This window comes from Choloepus didactylus, chromosome 14, assembly GCF_015220235.1.
Source record: "Choloepus didactylus isolate mChoDid1 chromosome 14, mChoDid1.pri, whole genome shotgun sequence".
NCBI lineage: Eukaryota > Metazoa > Chordata > Mammalia > Pilosa > Megalonychidae > Choloepus > Choloepus didactylus.
In genome coordinates this window covers 40,911,178-40,934,232 of record NC_051320.1, presented here as the reverse complement: position 1 = coordinate 40,934,232, position 23,055 = coordinate 40,911,178, and the positions used below count along the sequence as shown (strand labels likewise).

The 23,055-nt window shown below is 36.5% G+C and overlaps 3 protein-coding genes across 6 annotated transcripts in view; 1 reads left to right on the top strand and 2 right to left on the bottom strand.

Moving 5' to 3' along the window:
• CA13 (carbonic anhydrase 13) overlaps window positions 1–4,917 on the bottom strand; it is a 55,592-nt gene extending 50,675 nt beyond the window's left edge. For 2 of the 3 annotated variants that reach the window (XM_037803069.1, XM_037803070.1), the window contains exon 1: window positions 4,621–4,917. The gene's annotated coding sequence lies outside the window, so the exon portion shown is untranslated. The remainder of the gene's footprint in view (window positions 1–4,620) is intronic. The other variant, XM_037803071.1, reaches the window with a different exon arrangement.
• A 54-nt stretch (window positions 4,918–4,971) lies between these two features.
• Window positions 4,972–10,651, top strand: RBIS (ribosomal biogenesis factor). Its single transcript, XM_037803075.1, has 4 exons — window positions 4,972–5,060; window positions 7,887–8,003; window positions 10,119–10,235; window positions 10,520–10,651. Exons 2-4 carry the CDS (start codon window positions 7,890–7,892, stop codon window positions 10,589–10,591), a joined length of 303 nt encoding a protein of 100 aa, XP_037659003.1. The 5' UTR covers window positions 4,972–5,060; window positions 7,887–7,889; the 3' UTR covers window positions 10,592–10,651.
• A 2-nt stretch (window positions 10,652–10,653) lies between these two features.
• The window catches only part of E2F5 (E2F transcription factor 5), a 36,742-nt gene continuing 24,340 nt past the window's right edge, over window positions 10,654–23,055 (bottom strand). The window contains exons 4-8 of one of the 2 annotated variants that reach the window (XM_037803065.1): window positions 22,898–22,941; window positions 21,544–21,608; window positions 20,198–20,462; window positions 13,788–13,835; window positions 10,654–11,416 (exon numbers count right to left, since the gene is read on the bottom strand). In XM_037803065.1, coding sequence (XP_037658993.1) covers window positions 11,307–11,416; window positions 13,788–13,835; window positions 20,198–20,462; window positions 21,544–21,608; window positions 22,898–22,941 — 532 coding nt within the window. In that variant the 3' untranslated portion in view covers window positions 10,654–11,306. The remainder of the gene's footprint in view (window positions 11,417–13,787; window positions 13,836–20,197; window positions 20,463–21,543; window positions 21,609–22,897; window positions 22,942–23,055) is intronic. The other variant, XM_037803066.1, reaches the window with a different exon arrangement.

The window sequence follows — 23,055 nt, the reverse complement described above, 5'->3', positions numbered from 1 at the left end:
ATGTATCTGACAAAAGACTGATATCTTGCATATATAAAGAAATCCTACAACTCAATGACAATAGTACAGACAGCCCAATTATAAAATGGGCAAAAGATATGAAAAGACAGTTCTCTGAAGAGGAAATACAAATGGCCAAGAAACACATGAAAAAATGTTCAGCTTCACTAGCTATTAGAGAGATGCAAATGAAGACCACAATGAGATACCATCTAACACCGATTAGAATGGCTGCCATTAAACAAACAGGAAACTACAAATGCTGGAGGGGATGTGGAGAAATTGGAACTCTTATTCATTGTTGGTGGGACTGTATAATGGTTCAGCCACTCTGGAAGTCAGTCTGGCAGTTCCTTAGAAAACTAGATATAGAGCTACCATTCGATCCAGCGATTGCACTTCTCGGTATATACCCGGAAGATCGGAAAGCAGTGACACGAACAGATATCTGCATGCCAATGTTCATAGCAGCATTATTCACAATTGCCAAGAGATGGAAACAACCCAAATGTCCTTCAACAGATGAGTGGATAAATAAAATGTGGTATATACACACGATGGAATACTACACGGCAGTAAGAAGGAACGATCTCGTGAAACATATGACAACATGGATGAACCTTGAAGACATAATGCTGAGCGAAATAAGCCAGGCACAAAAAGAGAAATATTATATGCTACCACTAATGCGAACTTTGAAAAATGTAAAACGAATGGTTTATAATGTAGAATGTAGGGGAACTAGCAATAGAGAGCAATTAAGGAAGGGGGAACAATAATCCAAGAAGAACAGATAAGCTATTTAACGTTCTGGGGATGCCCAGGAATGACTATGGTCTGTTAATTTCTGATGGATATAGTAGGAACAAGTTCACAGAAATGTTGCTATATTATGTAACTTTCTTGGGGTAAAGTAGGAACATGTTGGAAGTTAAGCAGTTATCTTAGGTTAGTTGTCTTTTTCTTACTCCCTTGTTATGGTCTCTTTGAAATGTTCTTTTATTGTATGTTTGTTTTCTTTTTAACTTTTTTTTCATACAGTTGATTTAAAAAAGAAGGGAAAGTTAAAAAAAAAAAAAAAAAAGCAAAACAAGGAAAAAAAAAAAGATGTAGTGCCCCCTTGAGGAGCCTGTGGAGAATGCAGGGGTATTTGCCTACCCCATCTCCATGGTTGCTAACATGACCACAGACATAGGGGACTGGTGGTTTGATGGGTTGAGCCCTCTATCACAGGTTTTACCCTTGGGAAGACGGTTGCTGCAAAGGAGAGGCTAGGCCTCCCTATGGTTGTGCCTAAGAGCCTCCTCCCGAATGCCTCTTTGTTGCTCAGATGTGGCCCTGTCTCTCTAGCTAAGCCAACTTGAAAGGTGAAATCACTGCCCTCCCCCCTACGTGGGATCAGACACCCAGGGGAGTGAATCTCCCTGGCAACGTGGAATATGACTCCCGGGGAGGAATGTAGACCTGGCATCGTGGGATGGAGAACATCTTCTTGACCAAAAGGGGGATGTGAAAGGAAATGAAATAAGCTTCAGTGGCAGAGAGATTCCAAAAGGAGCCGAGAGGTCACTCTGGTTAGCACTCTTACGCACACTTTAGACAACCCTTTTTAGGTTCTAAAGAATTGGGGTAGCTGGTGGTGGATACCTGAAACTATCAAACTACAACCCAGAACCCATGAATCTCGAAGACAGTTGTATAAAAATGTAGCTTATGAGGGGTGACAATGGGATTGGGAAAGCCATAAGGACCACACTCCACTTTGTCTAGTTTATGGATGGATGAGTAGAAAAATAGGGGAAGGAAACAAACAGACAAAGGCACCCAGTGTTCTTTTTTACTTCAATTGCTCTTTTTCACTCTAATTATTATTCTTGTTATTTTTGTGTGTGTGCTAATGAAGGTGTCAGGGATTGATTTGGGTGATGAATGTACCACTATGTAATGGTACTATAAACAATCGAAAGTACGATTTGTTTTGTATGACTGCGTGGTATGTGAATATATCTCAATAAAATGAAGATTAAAAAAAAAAATGCAATAAACACCAAAAAATAAAAATAAAAAAAAAAAAAAGGAAAAAAAAAAAAAATGAGCAGTGAATGGGATCTTGTGCTTGGGCTGTAGTTTGCTGATCCCTGCTCTAGGACCATCAGATGAGAACTTTAACATGAATGTTTTCAGAATTCAGAATTAGCTTCTTCCATAAATAACTCATTTTTGTGCATTTATTATAATTAGAACTTGACTTTCTGTCAAGCATCATCATTCCATGTACATACATACCCCAGGCTTAAGAAAAAAAAAACCATGTCATGTACTTCATTTGAGTTTCTACAGAGTCTAGTGTTCAAAATATTTTGATGGAATAAAAATGAGTGGCAGGGAGAAAAAAGTTGAACATATATAACATGCTTATTGTGGAGCATATCTATACAAGGCTGAGTTTGTAGTCATAGAGGGCCATGAGTTTTGTTAAAGATAGTTTGTAACTATTTATGTGTGCTCTTATTTTACTCTTCTCCCTAACTGTCTTTGTTTACTTGCTGAATTGCTTCCAAGACCAGGTCTGCACAAAAAATTCTGCATTGCTGAATCTCAACAGAAAAGCTAAGGTTTCTGAAAGATGTTGTTTCCATTTATTCATCTTCAAGGTTGTTATAAAAACTTGAAAAGGAAATGCAGTATTTGCATATATTTTTTAAAGATTAAAAAACCTGAAGCTATTTTTTTCTTTATGTACGATTCATTTGGTTCACAGATAATGCCCTTAGAAAATTAACACACTTTTCCTTTTGTCTTAGTAATATCTTATACTTTGATATCTTGTATCTCATTAAATATGCACAATAATCCTGTGCAGTAGGTATGACAGGACTAGAGTCAAAACTCTTTCAGATACAAGTGTTTAAAAAAAAAAAAAGAAAAGTAGTTTTAAAGCCATGATATATTTAGCCAAAAAAAGAGAAAGTAACGTTTTATCTCAGGTAACTGAGAAGTCCATGGAAGGACCTTTTTTCTTCCTTTGGCTGAATTCAAGAACTCAAGTGATATCATCAAGGTTCTCACTTCTGTTGTTTAGCTCTTCTTTCTTTTGTGTGTTGCCCTCATTCTCTCCCACTGCAGACAGTCTTCCTCCAAGTTGCTGGAGGGGATGACCACCAATTGCCTCAATTTCACATCATCCCTGCCCAAATTGAAAAATCCTTGGGACGAGAACTGTAATTATCAGACTCACCTGGACTACTTGAGGGGAGAAGACTGACTCCCCATGGAAAGTAATGCTGAAAAGATAATGTTTGTTCTTTAAAGTAAGTATGATAACTGTTTGAACATGGAAAACAGAGGCACAGAGAAATGAATAAACCTGTCCATGACCACAATGCTGATTGGCAGGAGATGTAAAACAGAAATCCATGTCTCCTCACACATATTTTATACAAGGCCCTTGCTCTTGTGTGTTTAACAATATTATTTCCTTGGTGAATGTGTCTCTATCTCAGCATTTCAAAACAAAAGCCAGGCCCACACATTTTCATAAACACTATAATGTCATTTCATTACATCAATCTGTCTTCTTCATTTACATCAATAATTTCATATTCAAGAAACCATAATTATGTTTGCCTTATTTGCTTCAGTATCCATGGATAACTCTGACCTTGTAAAAGAATCTAAAGATTTTTTGTGGCTTTAGTTTTTGCTTTGTTTTTGCCTCCATGCTTTACGGGCCTCGCTTTGTGCTAGACTCTTAAGGTGTTTTTTTAAAAACAGTCATTCCTAAGAAATAATACAAAATTTGAATAAATGTATATCCATAGGTAATTATTTCTCTGTCTTTAATACACTCTCCTTTTTTTTTTTTCTGCGACGGGCACATACATAATAAGATGATTTATTGTAAAAGCATGTCATCTTTGTACAAGCAGGCAAGTAGCAGATTTGGCAGAAAGAGGGCTTGACTGAACACTAGCAGACACGAATTCTAGTCTGGCTTTGCCAATCACTAGCCGTGCGGTTGCGAGCAAGTGGCTTAAAATGAGCCTTAGTTAGTATCCTCACCTGAGAATGCCGGGTTGCATTAGCGCCTTAATCTGATCCTTAGGGGAGCATGTAGGTGGAACTGTTTGTAATCTACAAAATGATATATAAATGTCAGTACTTCTACATTTGTTTGAAATTTGGTTTTTCCTACTATCTCAACAGAGTAAACAGACGTACTGACTTAATATGGAAATCTTGGAAAAGCTGAATCAATTTTCTGGAAAACTCACGCAACAGGAAGGCAAAACTATTCCTTCAAAGTTCTCTAATAGTTATTTTATTTTTATATTTTCTTGCGCCTGGTTTCTCTTTTGTTGCTGTGTCAGAAATTTTCTTTTTGAAGTATGGAAGCTACACTGAATAAAGCATTTCTAACTTATAGCTCGTTACAAATTTTCCTTTGGAGATACCAGCTCTACAACTACTCCAGCCGCAGCAAGGTTCTCCTTCCACAAGCCGCTCCCCAAGCCCCATTCGGAGGTGCGCAGCGCCACCTCGTGGGAGAGGGCGGAGACAGCCAGGAGTCGGCGGCCAGTGTGAACGGCCTGGCTCAGACGACTCTGCACGCGTACTCACCCCAGAAAGTCGAGACTTGCCTCAGTCTCAAACGCCTCCAACTCTGCTGAGCCGAGAAGACCTTGGCAACCCAGCCTAGGGCAAGGGACTTTAACGGGACGGAACTTCCCCAGAGGCAGGAGCTTCGGTGGGTTTAGGCGACCAGGCTGGGTGCGGAAGGCTGGGTTCTGTGGGCGGGGTTACCGTCGGTGGGCGGGGACTCAGACATGTGGGTAGGGCGGGGCTTCGCTCTGTTTTCTGGGCAAGCTTACCGAGACTCCGCTCTGTGGGCTGGAGACGGTCTGTGGGCGTGGCTACGGTTGGTAGGCGGGATTACGACTTGTGAGCGGAATTGTGATTGGATCCCTCTAGCCGGAAGTTCCTGGATCGTGTATGTGAAGACGGCGTCACCTTGGGTTTGAGCAGCTTTCTGCACCCGGGTATCAAAGGACTGGTGAGAGGTTGGTAAAATGTTTTTCTGGCGGGCGAGCGGGAGTATGGGCAGCCTCCAGGACTCGCGGCAGGGTCGGGTGGGCTTCGTACAGCTGCGGCCTTGAGGTCCGGCCGGGACTCGCGGCAGGGTTCCGTGGGCCTCGTGCAGCTGCGGCCTTGGGTTTGGTTCCGTGGCGCTCCGGCTGGGGCACCCTACACGTAGTTGCCTTCTGGTCCAGGCCCGAAACCACGGTGCTTTTGGGGGCTTCAGCTCCTGTCAGGGTCCGGGTTTTTGTTTGCCAGTTTGTTGTGATCACGATTTCCATGTGATTGTCATAGAATTTCGCTAACCCTCCCAACTAGGGTATTGCCCTTTCCACGAATCTTTATGTCCCCAAATCCCCACCTCTGTTGCAGACTAATCTTGTTTGCTGCTTGTAACAGCATCTATCATTATATGTGTGTATGTTTACCCTAGCTAGGCTGGGAGGTGCTTGAGATAAGGAAATGTGTGTATATATCAGTTTCGATACCACGCCTACACACCCGCCTCATAGTAATTACTTAATGAATACTAGATTATGAATTGTTGGATTTCGGTGGTTACTATTGGAAGGCTTTTATGTTGTTTTAAGTTAGATGGGGTTTATTCTGTGTATTTTCTGCAATGATTTTTTTTTTTAAATTAGGAATACCATTGGAGTTCTAAAGAATTGAGGTCTCTGATCAAAGTGTTAAATAGTTGGAGATTGGTCATAGGCCGGACCTTGAAGAAATATATGTTTCAGTCAAGAGATACAATGTTAGAAAAGGAAGAGGTGCAAGGTGTCTTAGGCTGGGGTAGCGCGGTATGTATGGTAGGAGATACATTTGCAGATTTAGGCTAGATTCAGGGTACCAATAATATGCCGAACTGAGGCATACTTCCGCTTACACATTTGGAGAACTATTGAAGGTTTCTAACATTGGGAAGGTTCATCACATAACCATGTGCAGGGCTTGAGTCCATGTGGCTTAAGCTAGGAGTTGGCACACAAAGAGCCAGATAGTAAATAGTTGTAGGGTGGAAGGAACCACAGACAGTACATAGCTGAATGGGCATAGCTGGGTTCCAGTAAAACTTTATTTTCAAAAACGGTGGCTGAACTTGGCGGGTGAACTCACTACCCTTCCCCCTACATGGGATCTGACTCCCAGGAGTGTAAATCTCCCTGGCAACGTGGGATATGACTCGCGGGGATGAATCTGGACCCAACATCATGGGATTAAGAACATCTTCTTGACCAAAATGGGGATGCAAAATGAAACAAAATAAAGTTTCAGTGGCTGAGAGATTCCAAATGGAGTTGAGAGGTCACTTTGGTGGGCATTCTTATGCACTATATAGATAACCCTTTTTAGGTTTTAATGCATTGAAATAGCTAGAAGTAAATACCTGAAACTATCAAACTGCAGTCCAGTAGCCTTGACTCTTGAAGATGATTGTATAGAAATGTAGCTTAAAAGGGGTGACAGTGTGATTGTGAAAGCCTTATGGATCCCACTCCCTTTATCCAGTGTATGGATGAATGAATAGAAAAATGGGGACAAAAAACTAAATGAAAAATAGGGTGGGGGGGATTTGGGTGTTCTTTACTTTTATTTTTTATTCTTATTTTCACTTTTTCTGATACAAGGAAAATGTTCAAAAAATAGATTGGGGTGATGAATGCACAACTATATGATGGTACTGTGAACAATTGATTGTACACATTGGATGATTGTATGGTATGTTACTATATCTCAATAAAATTGAATTTAAATAAAAGGTGGCTGGATTTGGCTTCATGGGTATAGTTTGAGCTAAGCAGATAGACCTAGAAACTATAGCAATAACCCAGTCCTGAACTAGACAGTACTACATGTTTTTGTATTTCTTTTTTTATTTATACACAAGAGGTAATACTGTATAATGCTTAAGTGTGAGCCCTGTATCTAGTCTGCTTTCGCTTTGAATCTTGGCATCCCCTTGTTACTAACACTGTGACACTGAGCAAATTAACTTATCTTTGCATCAGTTTTTTTTTTTCTCTGATAGTACCTCCCACAAAGGGTTGTTGAGGAATAAATGAGTTAAAGCACATAAAATGTTAGCACAATGCTTGTACACAGAATAAAAGCTCAATAGACGTTAATTACTAATATTTTAAAAATTATTCTCAAGTGCATTATTCAAGACATATTTGAAAGATGTTTCTAAGGAAGAATCTGTGAGCTTAATGATACAGAGGAAAAAAAACAACCCTAAGGTTTCAAGGCAGGATCCGTTCACAAAGAGGTGAAAGGACGTCCTGAGAGTTAATTTAAGTGGGAAGGGGAGATGGCAAGAGAAGGATTGAAGACTGATCTTGAGGATGCACGCAGATTAGGAGAGAACATGGAGAGAGTAGAAGGAAATGAAAAAGAAGTCAGGAAGGAGACAGAAGAATCAGAGAGGTATAGAGGTAAGCAAATTGGCAGATGGTAGTGATGGTTAACATTGTCACATTCTGCAGAGAGCTGAGAAACAACTGTTGTGTTGATAATATTAATGAATTAAACCAGTAAATATCAACTGGGTGCCTCCTCTGGGCCAGATGCTGGGGATGCAGAAGAGAATTAGGTATATACTCTGCACTCAAAGAGCAGAAAATCTAGTAGGAGTGAAAGACATGGAAATAAGTACAATCCATGTAATACCTGGCTGCAGCTTTAAAAATATTCAGGAGTACATAGAAATTCTGAGATTTAATTGGAACATTTACTATAAGAATTTAAATTCATTTACAGTTCATAAATATGGACAACTTAATGAACTCCTTTTCTTTCTTTTCTAGAAAATGGCCAAGAACAAACTAAGAGGGCAGAAGTCTAGGAATGTATTTCACATAGCCAGCCAAAAAAACTTTAAGAATAAAAATAAAGCAAAACCAGTTACCACAAATCTTAAGAAGGTGAGTATTAGTTAAGCACACTGACTTTGTTGTTTACAAGAAAAACAGTAGTCAAGCTACCAAAAAGTTCTTAGCCTTTCCCACAAAGGCAAGATGCTTTTAAACTTTTGTTTTTTTTTAAAAAAAAATCTTTCTTGAATCCTAATGTTTGAAAAGAAAAAGTATTTTAACTGCAAGTGTGTGAGGATCCACATATTCATTTATTAGAGCATAGAAATCATAAAAAAATCATGGAATGCAAAACAGTTCTTATCCTTGAACTCAAATATATTCAAGAAGCTATTAACAGAGCCAAGATGTGGCATGTTAGTAGGCATCTACTTTTATTTTCCTCAGTAATTCTTATCTCTCTGAAAATATCTGAAACTCAAACTGAAATCTGTAAAAAGAAGATAAAATACTTTTGCTTTTTGAAATGGAGAATTTGAAAAGAAAAGGGTTTCTTTGTCTTCAAGTTTACATTTCAAAATATTTGGGAACTGTCATCAAGATGAAGTGGATTACAGAGTTCTTTAAAATGTTTTCAAGTTTAAGTAGTAAGTGGAGTCAGCTCTTCAGGACTCAATAATTGTCATAATAGTCCATAGAAGTGTAACATTTTATCTTCAGCTTTCATGAGCTACCTGAATTAATGTTTTTGATTGAGCAGTGTTGACTTCGTAAATGCTATGAAGGAAATAAAGCTCAGTGATATGATGGGGTTTGGGGAATAACAATTTTATATAGAATTGTCTTCAAAGTTGACATTTAAGCCAAGACCTGAATGATAAGGTGCTTCTAATGTTGGGAAGATTTAGGAGCAGCATGTTCTAGGCAGAGAATAGCAAGTACAAAGGCCCTAAGCAGGGGAAAAACTTGGTGTGGTTGAGGAAGATTCTTTCTTTTGGATAGATGTACTAGAAGTTTTATGCTGGTGGGAAGGACCTAAGAGAGGGCAATCTGTGTTTAGGTAACATGGTTGGAGGTTTGAGAAAGTATAAGATAGTTTTCTTGGGAAGTAAGCTAACTTAAAGCGGAAGGCATAAGATTGCCAGACACCATGTTAATGGTAAATTGAAATTGGTGGTCATGAATTGAATATGAAACCGGTCAGCCAGTCATGATTTTCTAAAGCTTCAATTCCAAGCCAGAAAAGGCTGACAGTTGAGTTTAACCAAGTGTCTAATCAAGGGAGAGGTGGGAAGGAAAGTTAAAAGAGAGTGTAAAGAAATGATTGATTAAATGTTGGTCATGGAATCTGTTTTGGCTGAAGGAAAAAGTGAGGATATGAAGATATGAAAAAATAGTGAAATTGGTGGGAAGAGGTTTCAGCGAGATTGAAGACTTGTTAATAAACTAAGTGAACTAGAAGGACAGGAGGTGGTCCAGTTACTAAGGTGATTCCATGGGAGTCGAGGGCTGCAGTAGGCTTTAGAGGAAATGGAGATGATGACCCCAAGAGATCAACAGGCCATAGGATTAGATTTTTGTTGAAGCCACCAATCAATAACAGGCATGAAGATGAAGAGGTCAGTGAGCCAAGGACTGAAATCGTTCATGAAGCTGAGAATAATCATGATGTTGGTAGCTAACAGCAGTGATGAAGAGGCACCAGACTATCTTGATGTATAAGGTACAGAGGAGCTTAGCGGATTTTGAAGGAGAAATGGTTTGTTAATAGCAGTGACTCCTATCCCTACCTCTTAGACTCAAGAGAGGACTACAGGGGAAGCTGTCCTCAATGGATCGGCTGGTTTCCATACAGGCAGAAAGATCAAGGAAGGATTCAGAGGCATACTGTTAGAAGGGCTCTAAAATCATTTGATTCCTGTTCCTCATTTTACAGCTGAGAGATCTTGGCACCATAGGCTAGAAAGATTGCAGTGACATATTTTGGCCTGCCTATACCAATAAAGTCTAAGTGTGAGGCATGTCCACATTAATTCTTATTTTTTTAAAAAACAAAACCTTTCCTCTAAAATCTCGCAATAAGACTACAAGAATTTTAGAGTTCTTCCCACAAATTGGAAGGGCTTATAAGGTTTTAGATTTTTAGGTTTAACAAGGTTAAATTAAAGTTAAATATATTTTACATTTAATGGATCTTGGATTAATGCTTTTTTTCTTTTTTAAAAGATAAACATTGTGAATGATGAAAAAGTTAACAGAGTAAATAAAGCTTTTGTAGATATACAAAAGGAACTTGCAAACTTCTCAAGAGGCCTTTCCCTTGAACCTCTGCAGAAACAGCTGGTAAGTAAAAATCATTTGTTTTTCATATGTCTCAAATACAAACTGAAGGCTAATGAATTAAACTCCAAATTTTGAAAGCTTGTAAATTGAATGTAATTTTTAGTACTTGGCTTTGTAATGTATCTACTGTATTCAGACATATTCAGGCTCTAAAACATTTGAGTCTGAATATGAGAATTTATTGTTCTATACCCAAAGATACATAAAAAAAAACAGATCTGATAATAGATTTTATATTTTTTTGTTATCTAAATTCCTAAATACAATACTTTTTTTTTCTTCAGCTTCCTCAGCAGCATCATGAAAACAAACCAGTTAATGTTGACGAGGCTACAAGATTAATGGCTCAGTTGTAATAGAGTGGTGATGCATCAAATTCCCAAAAAAAGATCAATAAATTAAATGTTTTATACAACTTTATTTTTAAAAATCTTGTTAATGTACAGGCATTGGCACATTTTAAAAACAAACTACATAAACAGATCTTTCCTATAATCTAGGAAAGTGGAATGTCAGAAGTCAACAAAATGTGATAAACTTAAAGTGCTAAAACAGAAGGCACTTCACAAAATCTGTTCACTGAAACAGTTAATATGTCCTAGTTTACATCCTTCACTTTATAAGTGGCAGTGAATGTCTGATTGTATTGGAAGAACAAAGAAATATGGACAATTTTGTGGCAGTAAAAATACAAGACAAACAAGTGATGAGCCTATGGGCTAACTTTTTTGTTTCTGATGACCTGAAGTCTACTTTAACTTTCCTCATAAGAGAAAAAAACAAACAAACAAGGATTCAGAATTGAAAGACAAGTTGGAATCCCAGAATGTAGTTATCTGGAAAGGGGTGGTGGGGTAGGGGGAGGCATTATCCCTCTTTCCCTGACGCAGTTAAAGGCCTTTGTTTTATGGTTGAAGTTTTGTGAAGTAAAAAATACAGTATTAGGGAAGAACACTTCAGAATCAGTGAACTAAAAGATGTTACATTCATTATTTTGAATACTCAGGTTATTAGGAAGGCTAAAATGTTAAACAGTTAGAGGTAGATAACAGTCCCAAGTTTCCATGGAATCTAATAATTTAGTATCTGGACATCAAAAAGATCACAAACTCCTTCGTTATCATCTAGATTAAAGTTGTAGTCATCTGCTGGGGTAGGAGAAAGCCGCAAGAGAGGAAACACTGCAAGCAAAGAACAAATTCAATGTTAAAGATAGTTTCCTGTCAGTCCAAATTAAAAAATATATATAGATATAATAGCAAAATTAATGGTCAAATTAATGACTTGTGGTTTAGTATATATTTAGAAAGACTGTCATTTAAAGTCAATTTATGCATTGATTTATAGTTATTAGCTTGAGAAAGGGGTTAAAATTTTATTGGCTGAATTTGTCACTGAAATTTAGAATTCACACATACTAGTTAAAAAATTTTCTTTGATTTGCTAAATAAGCTACCACTTTGAAAACAGAAGTATGAGCTAAACCTAAATTAATAAATTCTCTGATGTTCTCTGCTTTTACATAAATATTTAGTAAATCCCTAAGTAGTTACTCTACCATTTGTTGTCCTAATAGTTACCACTTCTTGGGTCTCTGCTATATTTGTTAGGAACCAGGACTCCGAATCCAAGAGCTTATAGAAACATGAAACAGAGAAATTTTTGAAAGAATTTAAAAATTCTCTCAAATTAGATGATGGCATAGCTGTTACCACTGGTGGGAGTTGGCACCAGAAAAGCCTTATGCCTTCTCTATATCCTGCTGAGTCTGGCTGGATATTCTTTACCATCCTAATTTGAACATGACCCAAGATTAAGGAAAAAGGGAAACTTTGTAATTCCTGAAGGCTAAATTTTATAAACAGTTGAGATGGCCTATAGGTTGTAGTGTTCATTGACACTGCAAAAGATGTCTTGGTCTGAGATATTCCTCCTCATTTAAAAAAGAACCTACAAGTCAAATTAACAGGTATTATGTATGAATCACATATACACAATTCTCCAGTGGCTTTGAAGTCTATATATACAGTGGTTTTCCATCTTAGCTATGCATTGCTATCACTTTGGGAGCTTTCAAAACATTGATGAACAAAGCCTGTGCCAGACCAATTAAGTCTCTAAGGATGAGGATTTGACAATAAATTTTTTTTAAAGCTCCCCGGGTTAAGCTTTAAAGCCACGGTTGATAACTAGCATTTTGAAAGAAGGGTAGATCTCTTATAACTTAAGAGTGCCTCAAGGTAATAACTAGCAAACTATCATTCCCCCTTTTTCTCTCGGTACCATGTTTTCCATTCTTTTGTTCCCAATTTTTTTTTTTAATCCGGTGTGCTTTTGGTTGCCTGTGATACCAAGTTGACCTCTGTGGTCCAGCTTTGTCCAACTTGTTCATGACCCCTGTGAGTAAATTAGTTTCTAATAAGTTGGTAATCAAGTTCCTTGAGCTTTTTGCTCATGAGTTATGAGCTTTCATTTAATAGCTCTTAAGTAAAATTCAGATGGGTTATAGCCTTGAATCTTGAGTCCTCTTTTCATTCCTTCAGTTAAAAATAACTTGAATGACAAACTCAAAGTGAATAAACAGGCCTCAAAGTGCAAATGCTATTTGAATAATAATTTTATTTCTCTCCCCCCATTAACATTTAGTGTCAATGGCAAATGAATAAATTAGGTTTGTTCGCCTGACACCTTCATTCCAAACTCGATTGCTTGGGAGAGAGGAGCCTTACATTGGCTATACTTCAACTAGAAGTATAGTGGCTTTTGGGTAGCCATCTTTAAGATTATCACATTGACTGCAAACTCTAGTTCCAAGAGGGGTCAGCAGGTAAAGGACACTGGGGTATAAGGCAGTATTTGTGGTGACTGATTCTTTGCAGAGAACTTGCTCTTAGACTGCTATAGTCTTTTAGGATTGGTCCTGCTTTGGGATTGAAGAACAGCACTGTACTTAATTGAAGAATGTTTTAATCCAATACTAAATAAGGTTATTTCATATCACAGTATGTTTTCACCTAACTGAACCAAAAAAAAAAAAAAATCATATTGCTATCTATTTGGATAGTACCTTATATATTCAAGTACTTGAATATTGCCTAATAGTTAAAAAAAAAAATTAAAACACAGAAAAACGTTTTGAAATTCCCATAACAACTTCCAAAACTCGGGGGCATTTCACTGTTCAACCTCTGGTGTTGTTCATGTAATATAAAACTGGGTTTTCAGATCACCTATTGATTTAGACATGTTATTTTACTCTTTTTGGGTCAGATTCTTCACAAGAGAAAAGGGTTAGTGTGCCAAAAGCTTAGATTTTATTCAGTGAAGGTGACAAGTTCCCCTTATGGATTCCTTTAAACTGTAGACAAAAATACAATCTGAAGGATACCTATAATTTAACTTGAAAGAAGTATCAAGGGAAAATTTTTATGAATCATAGTAAATTGAAGCAGTTAGAAAATATAAGTTCCTCATTTTAAAAATAATTATGTGTCACTTAAATTCTAGAAAAGCATTATTGTAGGGTGGCTAGTAAAATTTTAAATTACTTACCATCAGAAGACATTAACTCATCAATGATATCTCCACTAATAGATCCTGCTGGAAACAGAAATATATTAAATTTTGTTGAATTGGTTTATATATCTTAACAATAAAGGTAGTTCTATTTAAAAACAAGCAGTCCAATCAGCAGCTTGTTTGATTGTGCAAAGTTAATGTACTAGAACTTTCTGGAAAGAAAATATTGTTGATTATACTGGGTATTTTTTTTTTTCATACAATGTTCCAAATTAGATATAAGAAAACATTATATTGAATTTACTTTTCAGTTTTATAATGAAGTTAGAGGAAATCTTTAGTCCCCAAAATTTAAGCCACCAGAACAATGAGTCAATTATTCACTAATAAAAGTACTATTCAATACATTAGAACTATTCAGTTCAGGAAATAGTACTTGAGGTTTCAGTGCTGCCTTCACAGTAACAGCACTGAATGTTAATGGATTAAATGTCTCAATCAAAAGACAGATTGGCAAAATGGATAAAAAAGTATGATCCAATGATATGCTATTTACAAGAGACTCACCTTAGACTCAAAGACGTAAATAGGATGAAAGTGAAAGTTTGGAAAAAGATGGCATAACCAAAAAACAGCTGGGATAGCTATACTACTAATGTTAGACAAAATAGACTTTAAATGCAAAACTCTTGGACAAAAGAAGGGCACTATATATTAACAAAAAGGTCAATCCACCGAGAAGATATAACAATCATAAATATGCACCTAACCACAGTGCCCCAAAATACATAAGGCAAAAACTGACAAAACTGAAAAAAGAAGTAAGACTACAATAATAGTTGAATTCAGTACACCACTCTCATCAACAGATAGAACATCCAGACAGGATCAATAAGGAAACAGAGAACTTGAATGCTATAATAAATGAACTAGACATAAAGGGAACATTGCACCCCCAAAAAGAAGAATATACATTTTTCTCAAGTGCACGTGGATCATTCTCTAGGATAGACCACATGTTGGGTCACAAAACAAGTCTCAATAAATTTATAAAGACTGAAATCATACAAAGCACTTTCTCTAACCATAATGGAATGAAGCTGGAAATCAACAACAGGCAGAGTTCCAGAAAATTCACAAATATATGGAGGTAAAACAACACAATCTTAATCAGTGGGTCAAAGAAGAAACTGCAAGGGAAATCAGTAAATATTGTGAGACGAATGAAAATGAGAACACAACATTACATGAGATGCAGTGAAGGCAGTGTTGAGAGGGAAATTTATGGCCCTAAATGCTTACATTAAAAAAAAAAAAACCTAAACTCAAAGACCTAATTGCACAACTGGAGGAACTAGAAAAAAAACAGAAAACTAATCCCAAAGCAAGCAGAAGGAAAGAAATAGCAAAGATTAAAGCAGAAATAAATAAGAGAATTAACAAAGCCAAAAGTTGGTTCTTTGAAAAGATCAATAAAATTGACAACCCCTTGCTAGACTGACAATAAAAAAGAGAGAAGATGCAAATAAAATCAGAAATGAGAGGCAGGTCATTACTGCTGTGCCAGTTTGAATGTATTATGTCCCCCAAAACGCCATTATCTTTGATGTAATCTTGTGTGGGCAGATGTATCAGTGTTAATTAGATTGTAATTCGTTGAGTGTTTCATGGAGATGTGCCCCACCCAGCTGTGGGTGATGACTCTGATTGGATAATTTCAATGGAGGTGTTACCCCAGCCATTCAGGGTGGGTATAAATGAAATCACTGGAGCCTATAAGTGAGCTGACAAACAGCAGGAACTCAGTGTAGCTGAGAGTAACATTCTGAAGAGAAGCTACAGCCAAGAGGGACACTGAAGAATGCACAGAAGCTGAGAGAGTAGCTGCAGATGAGAGACAGTTTGAAGATGGCTGTTGAAGGCAGACTCTTGCTCCGCAGAAGCCAAGAGAGGACAAACACCCCAAGAGCAACTAAGAGTGACATTTTTGGGGAACTGCAGCCTAGAGAGGAACATCCTGGGAGAAAGCCATTTTGAAACCAGAACTTCGGAGTAGATGCCAGCCACGTGCCTTCCCAGCTAACAGAGGTTTTCTGGACACCATTGGCCATCCTCCAGTGAAGGTACCCGACTGCTGATGTGTTACCTCAGACACTTTATGGCCTTAAATTGTAACTGTGTAACCAAATAAACCCCTTTTCATAAAAGCCAATCCATCTCTGGTGTTTTGCATTCTGACAGCATTAGCAAACTAGAACCACCACTGACCCCATACATAAATAAAAATAGTAAGAGGACAGATACTATGAACAACTGCAGACCAACAGATTAGATAATGTAGATGAAATGGACAGATTCCTAGAAACAAACAACCTACACTGACTCTAAAAGAACAGATCTCAGCAGATTAATTATAAGAAATGAGATTGAATTATTCATCAAAAACCTTCCAACAAAGAAAAGACATGGGACAGACAGCTTTGCAGGTGAATTCTACCAGTCATTCCAAGAAAAATGAACAGTTCTGCTCAAACTCCTCCAAAAAATTGAAGAGGAGAGAACACTACCAAACTCATTCTATGAGGCTAACATCACCCTCATACCAAAACGAGATAAAGACACTAAAAGAAAAGAGAATTGCAAACCAATTTCTTTTATGAATATAAATGCAAAAATCCTCAACAACACACTTGCAAATTGAATCCAAGAGCACATTTAAAGAATTTTACACCATAATTAAGTGGGATTTATCTCAGGAATGCAAGGGTGGTTCAACATAAAAAAATCAATGTTACAAGCCACATTAACAAAACGAAGGGGAAAAAAACCACATGGTCATCTCAAGGCAGAAAAGCATTTGACAAAATCTAGCATCCTTTCTTGACAAAAATGCTTAAAAAATAGGAATAGAAGGAAATTTCTTCATAATGATAAAGGGCATATTTAAAAAAACAGCAAACATCATACTCAATGTTGAAACACTGACAAGACAAGGATGCCCATTGTCACTACTGTCAGTCACCATTGTACTGGAATTTCTAGCCAGAGCAGTTAGGCACGAAAAAGAAATAAAAGGCATTCACGGTGGAAAGGAAAAAGTAAAACTTTCACTATTTGCAGATGACATGACCCTATATGTATTGAAATCCCAGTAAATCTGCAACAAATATACTAGATTAAATGAATTCAGCAAAGTGGTAGGATATAAGATCAATATGCAAAAATTACTAGTGTTTCTATACAGTTAATGAGCAACCTGAAGAGGATATTAAGAAAAATATTCCACTTACAATAGCAACTAAATGAGTCAAATACTTTGGAATAAATTTAACCAAGGATGTAAAGGATTTGTACACAGAAAACTATGAAACACTGCTAACAGAAATCAAAGAATAAATAAAAATAAATGGAAAGTATATTCCGTGTTCATGGATTAGAAGATTAAATATTGTAAAAAGGTCAATTCTACCCAAATTGATTTACAGATTTAACACAATCCCAATCAAAATTCCAACAGCCTACTTTGCAGAAGCAGAAAAGCCAATTATCAAATTTATTTGGAAAGGTAAGGGACTCTGAATAGCCAAATACATCTTGAAAAAGAACAAAGTTGGAGGACTCACACTTCCTGACTTCAAAGCATATTACAAAGTTACAGTAGTCAAAACAGCATGGTACTGGCCTAAGGACAGATATATTGATGGATGGAATTGAACTGAAAGTTCAGAAACAGACCTTGGATCTAAGGCTAATTGATTTTTGACACGGCTGCCAAGTCCATTTAACTGGTAAGAATAATCTTTCAATAACATTGTTGGGAGAACCAGGTATCCATATGCAAAAGAATGAAAGAAGACCCTATCTCATACCATATTGCAAAAATGAACTAAAAATGCATCAAAGACCTAAATATAAGAACCAGGACTATAAAACTGCTAGAAGAAAATGTAGGGAAGACTCTTCAAGATCCTGTGGTAGGCATTGCTGTCTTAGATGTTTTTTACCTAAAGCACAAGCAACAAAAGGAAAAATAAATAAATGGGACCCCCTCAATTTAAAAACTTTTGTGCATCAAGGAACTTTGTCACAAAAATGAAAGGACAACTACTCAATGGGAGAAAATATTTGGAAACATGTTTGACAAAGTTTAATATCCAGAAAATATAAAGAAATTCTACAAATCACCAATAAAAAGACAACCCATTTAAAAATGGCAAAAGACTTGACCAGACATTTCTCCTAAGAGGAAATACAGATGGCTTACAAACACATGAAAAGATGCTCAGCATCACTAGCTATTAGGGAAATGCAAATAAAAATCACCTACTAGAATGACCACTATTAAAAAAACAGAAAAGATGTGGAGAAAGAGGAACACTCACTGCTGGTAGAATGTAAAATGGTGCAGCTGCTGTGGAAGACAGTTTGATGATTCCTCAGGAAGCTAAGTACAGAACTGCAGTATGATCTGGCAGTCCCACTACTAGGTATTTATCCAGAAGAACTTAAAATAGGACTCGAACAGACATTTTCACACAGATGTTCATTGCAGCATTATTCACAATTGCCAAAAGATGGAAGCAATCCAAGTGTCCATCAACCAGTGAATGGATAAGCAAAATGTAGCATAGACATATAGTGGGGTATTATTCAGCAGTAAGAAGGAATGAAATCTCAATGCATGCAATCATATGGATGAACCTGGAGGACATTATGTTGAATGAAATAAGCCAGACACAAAAGGACAAATATTGTGTGCTCTTACTAATATGAACTAAATATAATATGCAAACTTATAAAGTTAGAGTCTAGAATATAGGTTACCAGGAGATAGAATGGGGGTAGAGAATGGGAAGCTGACGCTTAATTTGTACAGAATTTCTATTTAGGTTGATTGTAAATATTTGGAAATGGAGAGAGGTGATGGTACTACATTGCTGTGAGTATAATAGCACTGAATTATGTATGTAAAATGAAAATAATATCTTCATACATCACAGGGCAATTGGGAAGAGTGCTTATACCAGTGACTTTTGTTCATTCATTTACTCCCATTCTGCACCCCCTAAGACCCAGAAAAGAGATCTGCACGTAAGCTTACAGTGATTGTTGTTGACACATTTAAAGACTTGGGGGTGGTTTCATTAAATCCATGAACTGCATATTCTTTCTCCTGAGCTCCAACCCCAACTCTCCCGTCACATTGTCAGTCACAATATCTTACCATATCAATTTCACGAGCATCTACTGTGGACCTGGCACTACTTTTAAATCTCCATTCTCAAGATGTGGAAGACTAAAGGACTTGTCATCATTGTTCTCCCAAAACTGACTCCTCTGTTTTACAGTCAGTAGTATCATAATTCTCTGTCATCCAAACTTTAAACTTTAAAACTTTCCATTCTTCTTTTAACTTTATCTTCAGATCTCACACATGAAATTTTACTTCTTTTCTGTTCCCACTGTCATCATCCTATTTTAGCCTTAACATTACTCTTAAATTTTTATAAATTTAAGACTTGTGTTCCCTGCTCTTGATGCTTATTTTTAGTATTTTAGCTATTTATCATTTCACAGAGGAAACAATTTAGAAAGCAAGATTTCCTAAATAATTGCAATTGAGACCATTTTTTGACTCTACAAATCTAAGCTTCCCAAATAAAAAGTATAATAATAATATGGAGAAACATGAGGCATAAGTCACTGCATTCTACATTAGTTTGATTTTTCTTAAAGGTAAAACACATTTCAATAGTTTATCCTAGAGTTCCTAAGAGGTTAAAAGAACCTAATAAAGTGAACCTAAGATAAAAGCTGATTAAATAGTAAAAGGAAAAGGAACAAATTTGGCTTAAATCAAAAAGGCACTTTTCAAGGAGATGTGGACTTATTTCTAAATGCCATTCATTTATTCCACTAGCTAGTACCTATTCTGACCTCAGTAGTTCCTTTGGTTTCACTCAGGAAAGAATTTTTCCTTAAAGAGGATCACCTAATCAAAAACAGTATTCTAAGGAAAACTGCCAACCTTGGCCCATAAATATCTTTCTCTTACTCAGTATTCAAAGTTCTATACAGTCTTAACCATACTATATTGTTCCCAATTGCATATTTCTGAATTGTATATATTTGTTTATAGATTTATATCCATATTAAATGAATATATCCTGCCTATGAAACAAATCTGTAGTAATACAATTAAAGACAGGATCTGTTTTTAAATTTTTCCTTGTAATACCTATGCTAGGGCGCAAAGGAGACATGAAATACTTGTTGATTAAATTAAGCTTACTATTTTGCTTCCTGTGTTAGTTGTTTAGATATTAGAAATAAAGTCACAACTAACAAATTCAGTAGCTCACTCATCAGCTCTTTTAATATAGTATTCATAATCCACCCCCACCACCCCACCCCCAATTTTTAAAACAAAAGCCTACACCCACCTGAAGATACATCTGTAGCTGTATGCTGAAGGTTCTGGCTTCTATCAGAGACAGGGTGCTCAGGCACATTCTGATTTGCCAGGTTGGGTTTCTGTGGAGTCAGTGGAGTTGAGGGCTGAGAGGAAGGTTGTGTGAGGTCATCAGGTGGGGGAACAGGAAAAACCACAGGCTTAGAGGAACTGGACTCTTTGTTTATAAGTAGCACGTGGATAGGTCCTGAATGACTCTTTAGATTGATCTGGTATTTCTTTTGTCCGTTCTGGCCCTTTAAAGTTATTGGGTAGAACAAATGAATAAATATAAACATATAAACATTTCTAGGTACCTCAAAACTTTGTATTACATTAAAAATGAGATGGACAAAGCTGTCACAGACCAACTAAATTCACAACAAAAAGAGTTATCAAGTCAAAACAGAAGGGTAGAAACCAAGGATAGAAAAGGATATTGAGGGTTCAAAACACTTGCCCCTAAAAAGTAAGTTTTTCCTAAACACAGATCATCAAAAACCCGCAGTTATAGAATTCTGGCAACCATCTATTTTTATTGTGTAAAAGTAGACATGGCAGCCATGCTCCCAGCATCCTTCATGTATTCGGACTCCATCCCCTGGAGAGGGCCACCAAGATGCTGTCATCTAGACTCTCCATCTTAATTGACAAATATTTCACCACAAGTCACAACTCTAGCAAGCACAAAGACAACTGATTTTGCTACAGAGATATGAAAATAAAATTCCTCCATTTCAAAAAAGTAAAATATCCTGAAGCTTCAGAATCTAGTAATATAAATGCCCTAAATACAAACCTCAAGAACTCCTGGAAGAGGGGGTAGATAATAGTCTTTTTCTACTCCCTATTTTGGCTGGCATAACTTTAAGTTCAAAAGTTTAAAATCTGAATCCACAACTAAAATCATGAACTTATACATAGCATTAAGTCACCATATGTTTTTGATTGAAAAAGCCAGAAAATTTCTGGCTGTTAAAAGACATAATTTAAAGCAATCTAGTATGTTGATGTTTAACTTGAACTTTTTTCTTTCCTCACTCAGGATTTTTATATCAGGTATAGATGTGACTATTTTAACTGATTTTTCTTCTAGTTCAAATAAAATCAAATTGAAAAAAATATCCTTTATAATCAAAATGTTCAATGATTTATTCAGACACTTACTCTATAATTTTACCAAAATACTGAAGAAATCCAAATTCAGATATCAATACTCTAAGATAAATAACTTGGAAGGAAATGTTTACAATTAGTTCATGTTCAGATAAAGAAAGTACGCTTGTACCTCATGAAACAGATCCATTTTTCCCGCTCATACAAAAACATCCTACCTACCATTTCTGGAATAGGTACTTCCAGCTGTGTACCAGATGGTGCTTGAATGGCCAGAAGTGTATCACCTAGTTAAAAAAAAAAAATCCAAATAAAAAATTTCAGAAAATACTGTTGATCATGGAATATAGTGAGAGTGTGGGCTCTAGAGTCATAATGCTTGGTTTGACACCCAGGCTATTAGCCAGGTGACCTGGGGCTTCAGTTTTTAATTTTGTTAAATGGGGAAAACATAATCTACTGCATAGGTTTTTTTGAGGATTAAATGAGATAATATAAATTAGTACTTCCTAGAACAGAATAAATTATCAATATTAGCTCTGTTATTCTCACTAACCAATTCAGTTCAAGTTAATTGCTCAGATGACTGGTCTCTAGTAAAGTTATAGATTCTTAAAACATTTTAGCTTCAATTAAGTAACACTGTTTACTTGAAATATCTGAAAACTTAAATGGCTAGGGAAAATAGAGATTAGGTATGAGAAAGTAAAATCTTGATCTTAAGTGAATTTATTTGTGAAGCCAGATTCTACAATAGTCTCCACTGAGTTTCAGATTAAAACTTTCCCCAAACTTTCTTTGAAAGCTCAGGAGATATGGTGGCAAAATACAGCAATAAAGCCAAATAGATTTCCAATATAGTCTTAGATGGGAAGTCAGATTCTACATGAAAAGGTTTTTGGCAGAATTTTTTAGTATGTGTGTAATATATAAGGCTAGCCTTTTAATAGGACATGCATGATGAAATATAAATGCATATGCTAAATTTCATTTTTCTTTGTTATAATTTTGGAAAAACAGGTCTCTCCTCCCCATTTTACTCATTAATACATTAAGTTGTCATTTCAAGGGGAAAAGTAAGGGATAAAGAATGGAATAGAATCAGGTATAATTTCCTGTTTATGAAATGGATTCATGTAATTCTTTCCTCACACTTTCTTGGGTTCCATTTGCCACCAGCAGAGTTGCTGTCTGTGTTGATGGAATGGTGGCTGATGTGAACTGTGTTCTAGTTCAGGTTTGGTCACTGACTCTGACTTTGAGACTGATGCTTAACCCCTCTCTGACTCTGTTTCCCCTCTTCTTCCTGTCCATCACCTATGCAGCTTGTACCTACCAATGGAGGCAAATAAAGCGAAAGCTGTAAAAGCGGTTATCATCATGAAAACAGAAACAAAAGCAGCCCATCGATATACAGCACTGTGGAGTGTGACAAAATGTCCACAACTACTGAAAATAATGAATTATTCCTATTAGGGATATTTTGAATCACTCTATTCATGGGAGTTTTGAATTACTCTCTACTAAATAAGTTGAGGAAGAATGTTTAAAAAAAAAAACTGCTAATAGTACTTACCATTAAAGCAATTACAGATGTCTTCATGAGTTACATAGGAAAATGTACTGTCATAAAAAGTTAAGGAACAACGTTTAAATCAAGGTCTAGCATTGAAATTAAATGATAAATCTGAAGGTTAAGATAAAATCCAAGTGCATATAAGGGCTGCTATTCAT

Coding starts and splice junctions, on each gene's coding strand:
- RBIS (XM_037803075.1), top strand. CDS start 7,890: ATGGCCAAGAACAAACTAAGAGGGCAGAAGTCTAGGAATGTATTTCAC. Junction 8,004..10,118: donor TTACCACAAATCTTAAGAAG/GTGAGTATTAGT, acceptor CTTTTTTAAAAG/ATAAACATTGTGAATGATGA. Junction 10,236..10,519: donor AACCTCTGCAGAAACAGCTG/GTAAGTAAAAAT, acceptor TTTTTTCTTCAG/CTTCCTCAGCAGCATCATGA.